This window comes from Eriocheir sinensis, chromosome 19 (assembly GCF_024679095.1).
Source record: "Eriocheir sinensis breed Jianghai 21 chromosome 19, ASM2467909v1, whole genome shotgun sequence".
Classification (NCBI taxonomy): Eukaryota; Metazoa; Arthropoda; class Malacostraca; order Decapoda; family Varunidae; genus Eriocheir; species Eriocheir sinensis.
This window is the reverse complement of record NC_066527.1, coordinates 19,124,107-19,140,238: the sequence shown is the minus strand read 5'-3', so window position 1 is coordinate 19,140,238 and position 16,132 is coordinate 19,124,107. Positions and strand designations below refer to the sequence as shown.

Here is a 16,132-nt window from a genome sequence, read left to right as displayed (position 1 = left end):
ATGATAAACGCAAGGTCAAGGACAGATGGAAAAATGTGTTTGTAAATAAAGCGTCATGACAAGGATGGTTTTATTAACTTTATTATACTCCTCTTGGCGTTGTAATGTCGCGCGCCGCGGCGGCCCTCTCCGCCCCTCTCCGGTGATGGTGCGCACGTCCCTGCCCGGCCTCCCACCCCTACGCGTGCTGGCGGTGCTGTCCTGTGGCCCGGTGTCGCGGGTGTTCCTGGCGGTGGGCGGCGGGCGGCCGGTGGTGGCCAAGTATGCCTCGCTGGCCCGCGTTCAGCAGGAGGTGGCGGTGCTGCAGGACCTCCAGGGGGCGGGCGGCGCGCCGCTGCCCCTGGCGGTGGCCGCGACGCCGCAGTACTCGCCGCTGCTGCCCGGCGCGCGCTACTCCTTCCTGATGAGCGACCGCGGCCACGTCAGCCTGCACGGCCTGGCGCGCCGCCACGGTCTGGACCCCGCCGAGGCGCTGCGCCTCGCCCTGGACGTGGCACGCCGCCTGGCCGAGGTGCACGCGCGGGGCCTCGTGCACAACAATGTGCACGCCGAGCACGTGGTCCTCCGCGCGGAGCCTCTCGGCAGCGGCGGGCGGCGGGCGGCGCGGGCACGGATGGCGGCGTCCCTGGTGAGCTTCTCCTTGAGCTGCCCGGCGGGCGCGGCGCCGCGGCTGGACTGGCTGCCGCAGGGCCCGCGGCACCACCTGGCGCCCGAGCTGCTGCGCGGCGCGGCCTGCAGCCCCGCGGGGGACGTGTTCTCGCTGGGCAGGCTGCTGGCGGGGTTGACGGGCAACCGCGGCCCTGACCACTCGCCGCTGCAGCAGCTCGCGACCCACATGACCCAGCGGTCACCCGCGCGGCGGCCCAGCCTCGCCTGCGTTACCCAGCGGCTGGAGGCTCTGCTGCACGCCGGCCACCCGTGTCCCCCGTCGCCCGCCTTGCCTGGCCTCTCCAGGTGGCTCAGGGCGTGTGGCGCCTGTGTGGGGGACACCAATCTCCGCCTGGCCTCGAACACGCCGGCCGCCGACACTCGCGGTGGTAGGCCAGACAGCGAACACCAGCAGCCGCCTCGTCGCAGGAGGGGGGGCAGGGGCGTGGTGCTGGCGGGGCTGCTGCTGCTGCTGACGGGCCTGCTGCTGGGAGTGGCCGCGCAGGGGTTCAGACAGCAGTGAACAGATGTCTGAGTCTGACACATATCAACTCCCCTTGCCTTGTCGTCACGCAGCGGCACCAACACACCCACGCCCGCCGCGCCCAGGGTGACGGCCGCCCCAGATGTGGTGGGTGGACGGACATCGCACGCGGGTGTGTGCCCGCTGTTGGCAGGCATTTCTTTTACTGGTAATGTATAATGGCTTCTTTGATTTCAGTGTAAAGTATTTCTATTAATCTATATCTATCAGTCAACTGTGCGCTTTCTCTCCATAGGTATACCTGTCCAGCCAGCGAGTTGGCTAGCTATCCATCAACAATAAAACATAATCAGATGGTTTAATTTGTTGACAAACTTATTATAATTAAGTTAAAAATAATATGCAGTACAACGTTCAACGTTATCCATACTAATACAACGTAACCTTTATCCACGAAGCAACCACTGTGATAGATATCTTATGTGGCCAAATATCGAATCATCTAATGACCCCCTGCACGGGACTTCCCCGACCACCAGGTGATCCCGACGCGGAACAGCCTCGTTATCCGGTGGTTCGCTCGTCATACACCGGTGCTGCCCCCTCGCGGCCGCCACACGCGGGGCAAGACAAGCCAGTGTCCCTCGACAGTGCAGGGAGGCAGGTGTGCATGTGCCTGTCTGTATCTCGTAAGGGTGAGTTTATCCCCATTTATCATAGGGTAGCTTATGTAGATGCAGATGTATAGATACAAGCATAATATATTCTCTCTCTCTCTCTCTCTCTCTCTCTCTCTCTCTCTCTCTCTCTCTCTCTCTCTCTCTCTCTCTCTCTCTCTCTCTCTCTCTCTCTCTCTCTGTCAAAAACTAATTGACTTATTGACCATTCTAAACACTCTTTCGATCATTATGTGACCTATCATGGAGGAGGGGGAGAGAAGGGGAGGGAGAGGAGATGGGGGAAGGGGAGAGAGGAAGGGGATGGGAGGCGAAGGTAAGATGGTGGTGTAGAAGAAAAGGCGGAGGAGGAGGAGGTGGAGATGGAGATAATGGGAGGATGGGAGAAGAAGAGGGAGAAAAAGGGTGGTGATGATAGCAAAGTGGCAGGAGGAGGAGGAGGAGGCGGCGGCGGCGGAGGCAGTCAGGGTGGGAGAGGAGGAAGAGGAGAAGGTAGAAAGGAAGGAGAAGGAGAGGGTGTGGGGGGAAGGGAGGCAGCAATATATTGGTGATGGTGGTGGTGGTGGTGGTGGTGATGGTGGTGTGGTTGTAAGGGGCGAGGGGCTAACATGACAGGCTGGGGGAGTGGGCGTGGGCGTGGCTGTGGTTGGGTTGCGTGCCTGGGGGCGGGTGGGCGGTATAGGAAAGATTGTAAAGTAAAAATATACTGGGGTGCATTTGCTATAGGTGTGCGTGGAAGGAAAATCTGGCTTGTTTTATTAATTTTTTCGACATTGTTTGACAGAATTATAAATATTTTCAATGCAATACGTAATGAGTGAATTTAACTTGCATCATAGTTAGAGAACGGAATGTATGTCTCTTATCTATATTAATGCTTGACAGGATTATAAATATTTCAAATTCAATACGTAATGAATGTTGAGCTTAACTTGTATTGTATTAAGAGGACGGAATGTATGTCTCTTATCTCTATTAATGCTTGACAGGATTATAAATATTTCAAATTCAAAACGTAATGAATGTTGAGCTTAACTTGCATTGTATTAAGAGGACGGAATGTATGTCTTTTATCTATATTAATGCTTGACAGGATTATAAATATTTCAAATTCAAAACGTAATGAATGTTGAGCTTAACTTGCATTGTATTAAGAGGACGGAATGTATGTCTCTTATCTATATTGAGGCGGGAATAGTTAAACAGTGAATCTGGGACCTCGCTAACCTTGCAACCTTGTAAGAGTGTTGTTGAGGGAGAAAAACTCATTCTTCTTAAATAACTGAGGCAGGACGAAGTGGGAGGGAATCCAGCTGTCATCTTCTTCCTCATCTTCCTTTCCCTTCTTCTTATAGTCCTCCTCATCCTCGTCTTTCTCACCGATGTAGCTTTTAGAATACCCTTCATTATTTCTACTTCCCTCATCTTCCTTTCCCTTCTTCTTATAGTCCTCCTCATCTTCCTCATAGTAGCGTTTTGAGTAGTTTTCAATACCTTTCGTACCTTCATCTTCTTTTCCTTTCTCTTCCTCTCCTTTCTCATCCTTCTCGTTGTAGCTTTTAGGGTAACTTGCATTATCCTTATTTCCCTCGTTTTCCTTTTCCTTCTTCCCATACATCTCATTCTCACCATAGTTTTCATCACCTTTCCTACCCTTTTCTTCCTTTCCCTTCTCATAGTCCTCCTCCTCGCCCTCGTCACCGTAGTAGATTTCATAATGGCTTCCTTCACCTCTACTATCATCTTCCTTTCCCTTCTTCCCTTCATCTCCTTCCACATCATAATAGTTTTCATCATCTTTCCTATCCTCATCTTCCTTTCCCTTCTTCCCTTCCTCATCATAATAGTTTTCACCGCCTTTCCTACCCCCATCTTCCTTTCCCTCCTCGTCCTCGTCACTGTCGTAGTCTCGTTCCTCGTAATCACTCCACTTCTTGTTCAGCCTCTCGTAGTGTCGGTGATCGTAGCCTCCGCGATCGTAACCTTCCTGGATGTAGATTTCGACCGTCTTGCGAACCTCCTCCACCAGTATGGGCAGGCGTGGGGGCGGGGCGAGGCGTGGGTAGGCATGGGAGGCTTGGAGTCGGCGTGGGTGTGGCTGGGTGGCTTGGTGTGGGTGACTGGTTTGGCGTGGGTGTGGGTGTGGCTGGGTGGCTTGACGTGGGCGTGGGTGTGGCTGGGTGGCTTCCCATGGGCGTGGGTATGGCTGGGTGGCTTGACGTGGGCGTGGGTTTGGCTGGATGGGTGGGCGTGGGTGTGACTGGGTGGCTTGGCGTGAGCGTGGGTATGCGTGGGTGGCTTGGCGTGGGCGTGGGTATGCGTGGGTGGCTTGCCGTGGGCGTGGGTGTGGCTGGGTGGCTTGGAGTGGGTATGGGTATGGCTGGATGGCTTGGCGTGGGTGAGAATGTGGCTGAGTGGCTTTCCGTGGGCGTAGGTATGACTGGGTGGCTTCCCGTGGGCGTGGGTGTTGCTGGGTGGCTTGTCGTAGGCGGTCTGGGCGGTGTGAAGGAGTATGGGTGCTTTTGGAGGCTCTAGGTCGCGCCCTCTTGTCTATAAACGTCTTGGAGTAGTGGACGACGTAGGAGTAAGGCTTGTAGGGGGTGGTGGAGGCGGCGAGGAGGCAGTGCATGGCCGTGAAGGTGCAGAAAAGAGCTAAAGTCTTCATGTCGAGTTCGGGGGTTCCAGGATTCTCACACTGCTGGGTATTGAAGACTCCTAGGATTGTGAGTCGTTTCTTGAGGTCTGTGTCATTTTGTAGCGGCTTAGATCCTTCACTATTGTCGTTTCTTTAGCACTCTACAATGTCCTTTTCTGGTTCTTTGATTGAGTCTGAATTTCGAACTTTCTGTATCGACTGTTATCATGTAAATCACTGGAGTATTGAAGACTTTGAGGGTTGCGATCGACACTCCTGGGTATTGGAGACTTGAAGGATTATGACACTGTTGGGTATTGAAGATTTCCAGGGTCCTGACACTTTTGGGTACTCCAGATAATACTCTCCCTTTTTATCTGAGGGTTGCGATCGACACTCTTAGGTATTGGAGACTTGAAGGATTATGACACTGTTGGGTATTGAAGATTTCCAGGGTCCTGACACTTTTGGGTACTCCAGATAATACTCTCCCTTTTTATCTGAGGAGTTCATTCAGCTTATTACACGAAAAGATAATCTTCTCCATTTTTATCTAAGTTTGCAATGCTTCTTACACCACCAACAGCGCCCTTCACCCTCCTCTCACGACAGCTGACTCGCTTCTGACCCTCCCCTTCCCTTCCTTCCTCCCTTCTTGTTACACTCGTCCGGGAATCCATTCACTCACACGCGAGACGAATGGCTGTACACGTGTGGGTTATTGAAGCAGAGAAAGGGAATCAAGTAATGGCTTTTCACGCGTTAAACCGTGCAGAACTTTCTCTATAAATTGCATCAGAGCGGACTGAGCTAAAATTTGTTGTTTTCGGGAGAGAGAGAGAGAGAGTCACGAAAGCACAGGATATATATATTTTATTAACTTTTGGATAATTTTATATTTGTATAGTGATTGAATTAAGCCCTTATGTTGCAGTCCCGCCCGCCTGCTGCCTCTCCGAGTGTGTGGTTGGAGGAGGAGGAGGAAGAGGACGAGGAGGAGGAAGAGGACGAGGAGGAGGAGGAGGAGGCTGGGCGCGGCGTGACGTGACTCAGCGCACAGTATAACCACCCGCAACACTTTCCTCCCCGTTCACAGTGACGCGGGAGAACAGTTTGTAACCACGTGCTTCCTAGTCATTGTGATCTGCGTGTGTGTGTGTGTGTGTGCCAATTCAGTGTCATTCAGCAAATCATTTTCCCTTTTGTAAGATATTGTAGGAGCACACACGATAGCTGCGCGTTGCCTCGGTGCTCATCTCCGTACCATTAGCCCTTAAGTCTATGGTGGATGAGAACTCATTACCCCGGGACGCAAGGGCCAGTGCAGCATCCGGTTTACCACAGTTTACCTTTCCCAGCTAACCCGAAAGGAAGGATGAACAGCTGGGTTGGTTGTGGGCTGACTGTCCGGGCCGGGATTCGAACCTAGGCCTGTAGATTCGTAGTCGGGCACGCTAACCATTGCATCAGCGACCCTATTGAGATGGTTGATGGATGGGTAAACTGTGGTGGCCTGTCATTCTTGCCCTTCGTCCTGGGATATTTGATTTTCGCCCACCACAGGCTCAAGGGACAAGAGATGGAGATGAGCACTATGGCCACACGCAGCAATAGCATATGCCCCAAACTCTATTATTAGTATTTATATTATTGCTGATCTTAAATGTCCCTCTTGCCACTTTTCAATTTCTCGTTCTGAATGTAGACTTTTCTTAATTACATCACTTCACCACATGCCTGAAACTTTATCATTAGTAGTAGATATTATTGCTGATCTTAGTGTCATTGTTTACCCCTTTTCAATTTCTCGTTCTGAATGTAGACTTTTCTTAATTACATCACTTCACCACATGCCTGAAACTTTATCATTAGTAGTAGATATTATTGCTGATCTTAGTGTCATTGTTTCCCCCTTTTCAATTTCTCGTTCTGAATGTTGACTTTTCTTATTTACATCACTTCAGGTTCTGCCCTCACACCCACATCTGTTTGGTCCTCACTCAAGTGCCTGTGGCAGACTTTTTCTCCACAAGGGTTTTAAAATACTTGGTCTTATTCATAGAAATTTATTACGGTACTTAGAGATATACATTTTAAAGTACAAAAATAGTTGTGTGGAAGCCAATGGGAGGGAAGGAGGGAGAGAGAATGCGGGTGGAGGGGGGTGGGGGGGGGTCATATTTGTGTGTCTAAGGGGGCATGTGTCTGTGGGGTTTGTAAACATACTGTGGGGGACATCCTGTAGGTCCTGTGGTGAGAGAGAGAGAGAGAGAGAGAGAGAGAGAGAGAGAGAGAGAGAGAGAGAGAGAGAGAGAGAGAGAGAGAGAGAGAGACCCTTACGGTAAATTGCTCCATCAAAATCCCATAGCACAGGAAACAATAGGGAAAGCACATAACACCGCCCTCCTACACTATCACCTTGGCAGTACAGACATATACTTTCCTTCTAGCGTAGAGACAACTAAAACTCAAGATAAAACAAAACAAAAACACCAAACTATTAACACAGATGAAGTTTCCCTAAGTATAAAAGGCTAGTAGCTGTGTGTGCATTTAGCCAGAAATTGAAGAATCAGCATCAGTAGAGAAGGTGGTAATGGCTCTGGTGTTAGTGTGCTCCATCCCGCCCTGGTAAAGGTTCTAATTCCATCTAAACGTTTGAATCTGTCTCTCTGCCCTTATTAGTAGTTCACTGTAGCATAAAGAGGATCAAAACCTTTCCTAACGTTATTCACTTCTCTCTTCTCTGTCTGCACATCATCGGTAGAAAATAGGTGGGTAATGTTCTCCGTCTTCCATGTGTGTGCGCGGCTGTGTCAGGTTAGTGCAGGATCCTGATGGTGGACTTGCCGGTGACGGTGAGGTACTCGTCGTCCTGCAGGTCCCTCAGCGCGTCCTCAAACATCTCACGCGTAACCATCTGCGGGAAGAGGAAAGAGTGACTCAACTGTTGCCTTCGCCAGGATGGAAACCAAGCACTACACTCCCTAGCACTGCTACACCAAGTCCAGCAGTGCAGCTCTGGTCTCTGGTACCAAAAACCTGCAATCCTAAACCTCCTTGATCTTGCACATTAAATTCTATTCTCCAACATATACTCAGTAACGACTTTTATACTAGAATGACTTTTTTTTTTACTCTTTGGTTTAGAAAATCTACAATTCCACAACATATCCACACATCCAGCACTAACTGAACCTTCCCTCCCACTCACCAGGTCTGAGTTCTCCTTCATCTCCTGGAACACCTTCTGGAAGTTCAGCGTGTGCACCCGTCCCTTGGCCTGGATCAGCTTACGCAGCGCCTGGGCCAGCTCCACTCGCCTCTTGCGCGCCGCTGAGCTCAGGCCGGTGGTGAGGATGCTGATGTCGATCTTGCCGGACAGCGGGTCGGTGGCGGACTGCTTGAGGGCCTCGCGGTGCAGCCTGGGATAGGGGAGGGGGTGTTAGGATGGGTGGAGGAAACTTGTGTGGGGAGGAGCAAAGTTGTGTTGTGTTAGGATGGCTGGATAACTTGTGTGTGTGGTGGAGTCAAGTAAAGGGGTGTGTTGAGACAGCTGGACAGAACTCGTGTATAGTAAAGCACAGTGAAGTAGAATCAAGTAAAATAAATTATGAAATATATGTGTGAGAAGTCTGTGGGATGTAGAAACATGTAAACAATAAAGTAATTGAGTTAGAATATGTGTTTATATCAAACCACAAGCACCTTATGAATTCCTCCAAAGTAAGAATTTGTGCTCTTGATAGAATAAAAAATAAATGACACTTAAAAAATCCCTAAGTCGTCTACATTATCATCTACAACACTGTCACCACCACTCACCTCCATGCCTCCTCCACATCCGCCACCTCCACCTCATTGGACAGCCTCACTTTGGCGTGGGCCTCCGCCAGACGAATGAGGGACTCCAGCTGGCGGGGGTAGGCGGTCACCTGGCCCCGACCGCTCCCAACCTTGCGCATGTCCACGTATGCCGAGATGAGGCGCTGGGATGCGTTCTCGGACAGCCTGGGGTGGACGTACTCTCTGGCGTAGGCGAGGTAGTCCCTAAGGATGCCCATGTCTACCTGCTCCTCCTCACTGACGCTCTGCTCCTGGTGGTACAGCGTGACGAGATGGCGGGCAAGGCGGCGGTCATACAGCTCGTCTTGGGGGTCCAGGATGAGGAAGATGAGGTCAAAACGAGACATGAGGGTGTGGGGCAGCTGGATGTTCTCGATGATGGTCTTGTTCTTGTTCCACTGTGACTCGAGGGGGTTGGCGGCGGCGAGGACGGAGGTGCGGGCGTTGAGCTGGCAGATGATCCCGGCCTTGGCGATGCTGAGGGTCTGTTGCTCCATCACCTCATGCAGCACCGACCTGACGAGGAGGAAGGGGACTTAGACAAACGTTCTTGACTATGAGCATAAGGAGGAATACAAAGGAATACATAGGAAGAGCAGATCCCACATACTTAATGCCATACACATACATAATAGGGAAGGGAACTTGATACCAAACACTCTAGACCATTTTTTATTTAACACCAGTTGAAGCAATAAGTGAAAAAAGGAAAAAAACATATACGAAAAAAAAAAGCCAACATGAGGAGATATGACTCACATTCTTGACTTTTTGACACTAAGAGGAAGCAGTCAAGGCTTAAAAAATAAAAATAAAACTGTATAAAAAGCCAGCATGAGAAGGGATGACTTAACCAATTCTTATTTTTTTAGCCAGAGAAGAAAAGAGAACTTGGTCTACCTCCACAAAACAAAATAATAATAATAATAGTCCCACCTGGTTGAATCGTTCATCTTGTCAAACTCGTCAATGCAGCAGATTCCGTTGTCGGCCAGCACCAGCGCGCCCGTCTGCAGCACCATCTGGCGGGTCTCAGGGTCACGGGTGATGTAGGCGGTGAGGCCCACGGCGGAGGATCCCTTGCCGCTGGTGTACTGGGAGCGCGGGACGAGGTTATACACATACTGCAGCAGCTGAGACTTGGATGTACCGGGGTCACCACAGAGCAGAATGTTGACCTCAGACCTGGTGGGGAGGAGGGGGGGATTAGCATACATAAGATAATGGCAAAATCTGCTGATAAACATATGATAATGATGATGGTTGTGAGTGGGGTTGTTAAGTCTTGGTTGTAGGGAGTGAGGTTGTAATTTGAATGGAGTGGGATTGTTATGGCCTTGGTTGTAGGGAGTGAGGTTGAAATTTGGCAGTGTGTGTTTTGCGTGGTAGTTACTTTCTTTGCCATTCAATTAAAGCCATTAGATATCATTAGTCCCAATATGTAAAAGATAAAATGCCAAAATCAGTGAGTAATGTCAGCTATGGAGTATCAAACCAGAACATATCAGTTAGGAAGTACATGTCTTAGGTCTCAAATATAGCAACAATAATAAACAAAATTGAACAAGAACAATACTCCTAATGACCTAAACAACCACCCACCTAAAGTGCCCACGGCCGGCCTCAGTGAAGTCCTTGCGCGTGCCTCCAAACAGCTGCAGGAGGATGCCTTTCTTGATGTCCTCATTCTCGTAGATGGAGGGAGCGATGGCCCGGGCAAGGCGCTCATACACGTCAGGCTTCTTGGAGAGCACCTGTAGCACCTCAATGCGCTCGGGGGTGAACCGCGGCGTCTCTCTGTAAGGGATTGATCGATTTGTTAGGATATGTTGTCATGGCACCACAACTACAGCACTCCACCATCTACTGCTTTCCACCATCCTTCTGTCCCTCCTCTCACCCTTCCTCTGGCCTCCACACCCTTTCTTCCTATTACCACTACCCTTCCTCTGGCCTTTTATCACCCATTTCCCTCCCGTCACCACCTCTTTTAACTTTTCCACTCTTCCTCTGGCCTCCACTCCATACCCTGCCTCCTCCTCCACCCTCCCAGTCTCTCTCTAATCCCTCTTCTCTCCACTAACCTTCCCCTTCCCCTACCACTGCCTTCTCTTCCACTTCCACTCCTTCTCTCTCCCTCCTCACCCTACCTCCTCCCTTCACAACCCCTGACCTCCACCCCCTTATCACCTCCCTTCACAATCATTCCTCTGACTTCTTCCCCTTTATCCCCTTCCTTCAGGACCCCCTACCATCTCCCTCCACCCCTTCCCTTCCCCTCCTCACCCTTCCTCCTGGCCGTGCAGTCGCTTGTTGTCAATCTTGCGGAAGTGGACAACATCGATGTGAGTCTTGTACACACTCTTGAGGTTCCGCACCCTGGGGTTGAGACGCAGCGGCACGGCACGGTAGATCCCGGTCACGGTCACACGGTCGCCCGGCTGAACCTTGTCTACCAGGTCATTGTGGGCATAGACTATGATGTTGTGTGGAGTCTGGCCAGCCGGCATGTCATCTGGAGGGAGAAGCTTTGGGTTTATTTTCTATTTCTTTTGTTATTTTTATTTATATATCAATTAATTTATTTTATTTTTTTGTTGTTGTTATTCTCTGTTAATTGTATATATATAGCTACCCACATCTTCATTTATACTTAACTGTGACATTAGGTGCAAGTTATAGACATAGATATTTCATGAACGAGCCAAGTAACTGATATTTCACCTAAGCTTACACCTCACACCCACACATATCCCATCTTGCACACCCCCACACACACATTACCACTGACAATCACATCAACACACCCCACAGCCTTGCTTACACCCTCTCTCATACCCTCCCCCACACACCCACACCCACCTGGGCTCTCCTGCAGCTTCACCATCTGCTTGTCGGAGAATCTGGACCTGTTGTGGATGAGGGTGAAGGAGTGGGAGGTGTTGCAGAAGTTGCAGAGGTTTGGCTCGGCGATGCGGCCGCGGTCAATCTCAACGGTGGTGGTGTAGGCGCACACGTGGCAGCGGAAGAAGGCCGCCTGCATCTCCGGGATGAGGTTGGATGTGCGGATCACCATGCCAGAGATGGTGATGAGCTGGTCGATCTCTGGGGAGGGAGAGGATGGTGAAGGGTTATAATTACTGACTGAGGACTGACAGACTGACGGACTTAGGGACTAACTGATTGATAGATGAACCGATTGATTGATTGACTGATTGATTGATGGACTGGCAGGGGAGGAGAAAGGCAGGTGAGTGGTTCTAATTACTGATTGAGGAAGTTGGTAATGAGTTTTATATGGCACGGGAAGTGACTCAAGGCAAAACAAACAAAAAATAAATGAGTAAGTAAATAAAAAGTAATCCTGCAGAAGAAATATTACCTTTATTATTACTATTGTTAGTAGTTTTACAGCAAGGGAAGAAGCTTAAGGGAAAAACAAACAATAAATAAATAAAGAGTCCACAGAATAATCATCACTATTATCATTACCACTATTATTACTATTACTATTATCATTACTACCTTCTGGGTTGAGGCCGCGCATGTTCTTGGTCTTCTCAGCATTGAAGGGCCGCACCTGGATCTGGTGCTCCAGGATGGTGTCCGGGTAACGCTCAAAGAACATTTCATTGATCGCCATGTCCAGGCTGGGGATGACCTGGGGGGGGCAAGGGTGGTGGTGATAGTGGGTGGTGTTGGTGTTGATGATGGAGCAGTAAAACAGGAAAAAAAAACATCCTACCCCAATGAATAGAGTAGTGTTAAGAATTATTTAATCACATGAGCTATGACATCAACACTAACTTTAACATCTCGTGACCAAGCAAGAAATACTACTATTTCGGACACAAGCTAAGATACCAATATTTCTGGGAGAACCTGAATACTTCTGGAACAAACCATATATGATATCAGTATTTCATGAACAAGCCAAGAAACTGATATTTGACTATATAGAGTCATTTGTCATGAAGCGACATTTCAAAAACAGAGAATAAAATTTTTCAAGAAAATCTCAAGTCTGTGACCTGAGCAAGTAGAACAACAGCAGCATAAAGAGGGATGTTGACTCACTTCCTGTGGGTAGCAGATCAGCTGGCGGTACAGGTCGTTGTCAAACTGGTGGAGGTGGGCACAGTTGACGTTCATGAAGGGCTCCTCCAGGGTGTGGATCTGGGGGCAGACACAAGGACATGGGGTCAGAAAGCAGATAAAATAAATAAATACAGAGACAAGGGGTCAAAGTAGAAAACATAAATAAATATATGAATAAATGAGTGTGTTACCTTTCCACAATTATTTAATCTAAAGAGATGACAGAGAGCTTTCTATATTAATAATAATGCCTGAAATATGTTGCCCCTGTAAAAATAAATAGAGGGATATAATGAATGGTTCTGTAGAGGGTGGGCAACAAGTGATGACAGGAGGATAGGAAAAAGTTAAAGAAGAGAAAAGGGATGAGATGAGATTCCCTAACAATACACACACACACACACCTCCTCCAGCTTTTGCAGGTAGAGGGGCTCATTGGCGTTCATCCCTTCGCAGCGCTCGTCATCCTCAGCGTCGGGGTCAACAAAAGTCTGCACAAAGGCCTTGAACTTGTCCTTGCACTCCGACACCACCACGTCCGTCCCCCAGATCACCAGCTGACCCGCCTGAGGCTCATCCGTCTGTGCCGACCCGCCCAGGGGAGCTGTGCCGGCCACCCCCTCAGCATTGGCCTCACTGGCGGGGTCCGTGGACAGGTTGACCTACGGGAGTAAGGGAATAAGAATGGTGCAGTTGAGTTTTCTGAAAGTTATGTTGCGAACCCTGCATTCATTTAAGAATGTAGTAATTTGTCCTTAAATTCACAAGCATACTCAATACAAACTAGATCAGGAGTTCCCATACCTTTTCCTCCTGTGGCAAATTACAAATGAATAAGAAGAATTAGCATGAAAGATAAGTCTGGGGAGCATCTGCATTCTTTTGAAACCCTGATGCCACCCACCTGTCTCATGCGTCGATCAGAGCGGATGTCTGAGCGGTGGCGGATGGGAGTGCCACGGACGCCGGAGCGAGGCGTGCGCACCGAGGAGCCCACGCTGCTTGGGGTGCCATAGTTGAGGGGTGAGCTGAGGTCCACTTCACTCAGGGCTGACGGACAGACAGACACACTTATAACACACCAGAAAACTAACTGACACAAACGCACTTGACACAGCAGAACACAACATACTCTACTCACCATTATTTTCTCTGAGAAGTAACACATATATATATAACATTCATACATAAATACTTCACTTTCTTAACACACAACTAACTAGCTATCAAATAAGCTAGACAATAATGTTCTTGTCCTTTCATAACACCTTTACTAGGAGTTTAAGAGGAAAGTTGTCAAACTATTTAAAAAAAATAATAAAAAGGAATATATGCAAGATCTTGGGCAGAGAAAAGAATGGTGAAACAACAAGCAAATGTACTTCTGAATATAAATCTGATATTTTATGTCATCTATTTTCTCTATGTATTTTTTTCTTGAAGTATGAATGTATTTCCTTTATGAAACAGACATTTTATAAGTCATTAGTGTTTTCTTTACTGTAAAAATCTATATCTTCTCACCAGGGTGTAGGCGGGCAGGTGTGGGGGCGGGTGATGTGGCCGGGAGGAGCTCCGAGCCAGGTGAGGAGGGGGGCAGGGGCTGGGGGTCGCTGGTGTCGCTGCGCTTGCTGGGGGTGCTGCGTGTGCTGCGGCGGCCCGGGGAAGACATCCTGCTGATCTACTTGTTCTTGGAAACCTGGAGGGAAGATGGAAAACAAGAATTATAGTACTACAAACATATTTAGAACACTGAAATTGCACCAGACGTTTCCTTCCTCCATGCCACAGGGAAGATGGAGAACAAAAATTATATTAAATAAATTTAGGATAATAAAAGTATAGGACCTTAAGTTGCATCTGCCATTCCTTTGCTCAGAGACATGGCAAGTCATTGAACACTCTCTCTTTCTGGTTATCTTACACAGACACTGCTAATTCTACACCAACCATGTCATGCAACCTCTCACTCTTAAGCTCTTGAGTGTGGTAATCCCATAACTACATATGATTCATTTATTTCACTACCTTTCCCAAACATCACTGCATTCTATACTTAACTAGACTCTAAAGGTATGTATGGCTATATCATGGTGACGTACGGTACTGACTAAAATAATGTCAAAATACAGCAAAACGACCTAAAAAGTAATACCAATCCGAGAGGTACCCATTTCTCATATATCTCACTGCCTTTACCCTTGATTACAACACCCTATACATAACTAAACTCTAAATGTACGTCTGGTTATATCATGGTAACTTACTGACTAAAATAATACCAAAACCGAGTAAAACGGATCAGAGTTACACCAACCCGGTAGTTCCCTATTTTTCATTAATTTCACATCCTTTCATCGTAAATACCACATCCTATACTTGACTAAACTCTAAACGTGTTTCTGGATATATCACAGACGGAATGACTAAACTAACACCGAAATAATAGAGAAAAACGCCTTAGAAATACCTTTGTTTGGGGGCACAGAGCAAGGGCCGCCCAGCTTCCCTAATTCTCTCTCTCACCACGCCTGTTCTCAGTAAATACAACCCATCACTGTGCCAAAGGAGTCTTGAGGGGTTCAGGAAGGGTTTAGTAACAAGGATGACAGTGTATACTCACCGGTAATGTAATGGAGGCTCAATAATAAGGGGAGGGTGCCAGGCGCCGCGAGTCCCGCCAAAAGTGTGTTGACAAGAAAGCGCGGGAAAAGTTGCGTCCCGATACCTGCACCGCCGCGTCCGAAGGCTAAAAGAACAAATAAGTATCTCTTTGGTCTCCTCTCTTCACATATTTTTCTTTTTTTAGGTAGGGTAGTCAGTCCTTCTCTCTCTCGGCTTTTGAGGTGTTTTGTCCCATAGAAGTAATAAAATAAGGTTTCTGAAGTGTAACAGTAATTTTAAAGGAAATCGTGGGTCAGCTACTACTACGGTACTCCTACTACCACTGTTTTTCGCAACTAAACAGAATATACTTTAAAAGCGGGAAACTTAAATGGCTGCACTAGTAGACTGTCATTCGTTTATACCCAGGCAGACACATCATAAGGCTGTTACTTTTTTTTTTCAGTTTTAGAATTGTTCTTTATGAGTTAACTTAATATAGGGAGGCGGTGGCCGAGTGCTTCGCGTGCTAGCGTGGTGAGCCCGTGGGTCCCACCGATGCTCGCTGACAATTTTGAACCATCGTCGAGTGGGGGAAAATACCCACATGCTGCTCCAATCAACCCTAACTACAGCGATTTTGCGCGAGAGGAGCACCGGGGGCAGCATGGGCCAGGCAAGCGAGTCACACATCCCGGCAGCCACTATAAATAAATTCGCCTTCATTCATTTTGACCGTCACACACAAAACAAAAACTCGCAAAACACCTGTCAGTGGGAGACATTAAAAAGAATTATTTTCAGTCCTGTTCCCTCCCTTGCTTGTCTGGCGAGGGCGTGGCCGCCACCGCCCTGAAAGGCTTTGTGGAGCGGACAAAAGCCGCGCCTCCTTACAAGATAAGCGTTGTTTCCGGCTGTCGCATAATGGAAATCTTACGTCCCGCGGTGCCGCAGCCTTACATGACCTCCCGCCGACAACACCAACAGAAAGACCGTAATGCTGATAATTGCATGAGCCAGGCCTGCACGTGACCCGGTTTGTGCTTCCTCCTCCTCCTCTTCTGATGCTGCTTCCTGCTTGTATAATCCCCTCAAGCCATACTTTTTGTGGTAACGATGGCAGGTCAGGGGCGAACTAAG

General features: G+C 48.6%; 3 protein-coding genes across 3 annotated transcripts; 1 reads left to right on the top strand and 2 right to left on the bottom strand.

The window, feature by feature from the left end:
- Positions 1 to 145: 145 nt before the first annotated feature.
- Positions 146 to 1,171, top strand: LOC127001003 (probable serine/threonine-protein kinase PkwA). Its single transcript, XM_050865178.1, has one exon. It carries the CDS (start codon positions 146 to 148, stop codon positions 1,169 to 1,171), a length of 1,026 nt encoding a protein of 341 aa, XP_050721135.1.
- Positions 1,172 to 2,412: 1,241 nt separating this feature from the next.
- LOC127001002 (dynein axonemal intermediate chain 3-like) lies at positions 2,413 to 4,474 on the bottom strand. The gene is made up of 4 exons (XM_050865177.1): positions 4,352 to 4,474; positions 4,071 to 4,302; positions 3,676 to 3,915; positions 2,413 to 2,468 (listed from the first exon to the last, which is right to left on the bottom strand). The coding sequence occupies exons 1-4, from the start codon at positions 4,472 to 4,474 to the stop codon at positions 2,413 to 2,415; spliced, it is 651 nt and encodes a 216-aa protein (XP_050721134.1).
- Positions 4,475 to 6,705: 2,231 nt separating this feature from the next.
- LOC127000844 (DNA replication licensing factor MCM4-like) lies at positions 6,706 to 15,150 on the bottom strand. Its single transcript, XM_050864933.1, has 13 exons — positions 15,012 to 15,150; positions 13,913 to 14,087; positions 13,293 to 13,438; positions 12,793 to 13,050; positions 12,368 to 12,466; positions 11,816 to 11,951; positions 11,153 to 11,395; positions 10,577 to 10,805; positions 9,893 to 10,087; positions 9,227 to 9,475; positions 8,270 to 8,806; positions 7,659 to 7,869; positions 6,706 to 7,364 (listed from the first exon to the last, which is right to left on the bottom strand). Exons 2-13 carry the CDS (start codon positions 14,058 to 14,060, stop codon positions 7,266 to 7,268), a joined length of 2,550 nt encoding a protein of 849 aa, XP_050720890.1. The 5' UTR covers positions 14,061 to 14,087; positions 15,012 to 15,150; the 3' UTR covers positions 6,706 to 7,265.
- Positions 15,151 to 16,132: the final 982 nt, after the last annotated feature.

What these genes read in the sequence shown, in the direction of transcription:
- LOC127001003 (XM_050865178.1), top strand. Translation starts at nt 146, where the DNA reads ATGGTGCGCACGTCCCTGCCCGGCCTCCCACCCCTACGCGTGCTGGCG.
- LOC127000844 (XM_050864933.1), bottom strand. Translation starts at nt 14,060, where the DNA reads ATGTCTTCCCCGGGCCGCCGCAGCACACGCAGCACCCCCAGCAAGCGC. An exon ending in GAAGCTGCAGGAGAGCCCAG is followed by an intron (nt 10,806 to 11,152) that starts GTGGGTGTGGGT and finishes TTCTCCCTCCAG; the next exon opens with ATGACATGCCGGCTGGCCAG. An exon ending in TGAAGGAGAACTCAGACCTG is followed by an intron (nt 7,365 to 7,658) that starts GTGAGTGGGAGG and finishes CTCTTCCCGCAG; the next exon opens with ATGGTTACGCGTGAGATGTT.
- LOC127001002 (XM_050865177.1), bottom strand. Translation starts at nt 4,474, where the DNA reads ATGAAGACTTTAGCTCTTTTCTGCACCTTCACGGCCATGCACTGCCTC. An exon ending in AGACGTTTATAGACAAGAGG is followed by an intron (nt 4,303 to 4,351) that starts GCGCGACCTAGA and finishes CACACCGCCCAG; the next exon opens with ACCGCCTACGACAAGCCACC. An exon ending in GGAGGGAAAGGAAGATGGGG is followed by an intron (nt 2,469 to 3,675) that starts GTAGGAAAGGCG and finishes ACCCGCCCCCAG; the next exon opens with GCACGCAACCCAACCACAGC.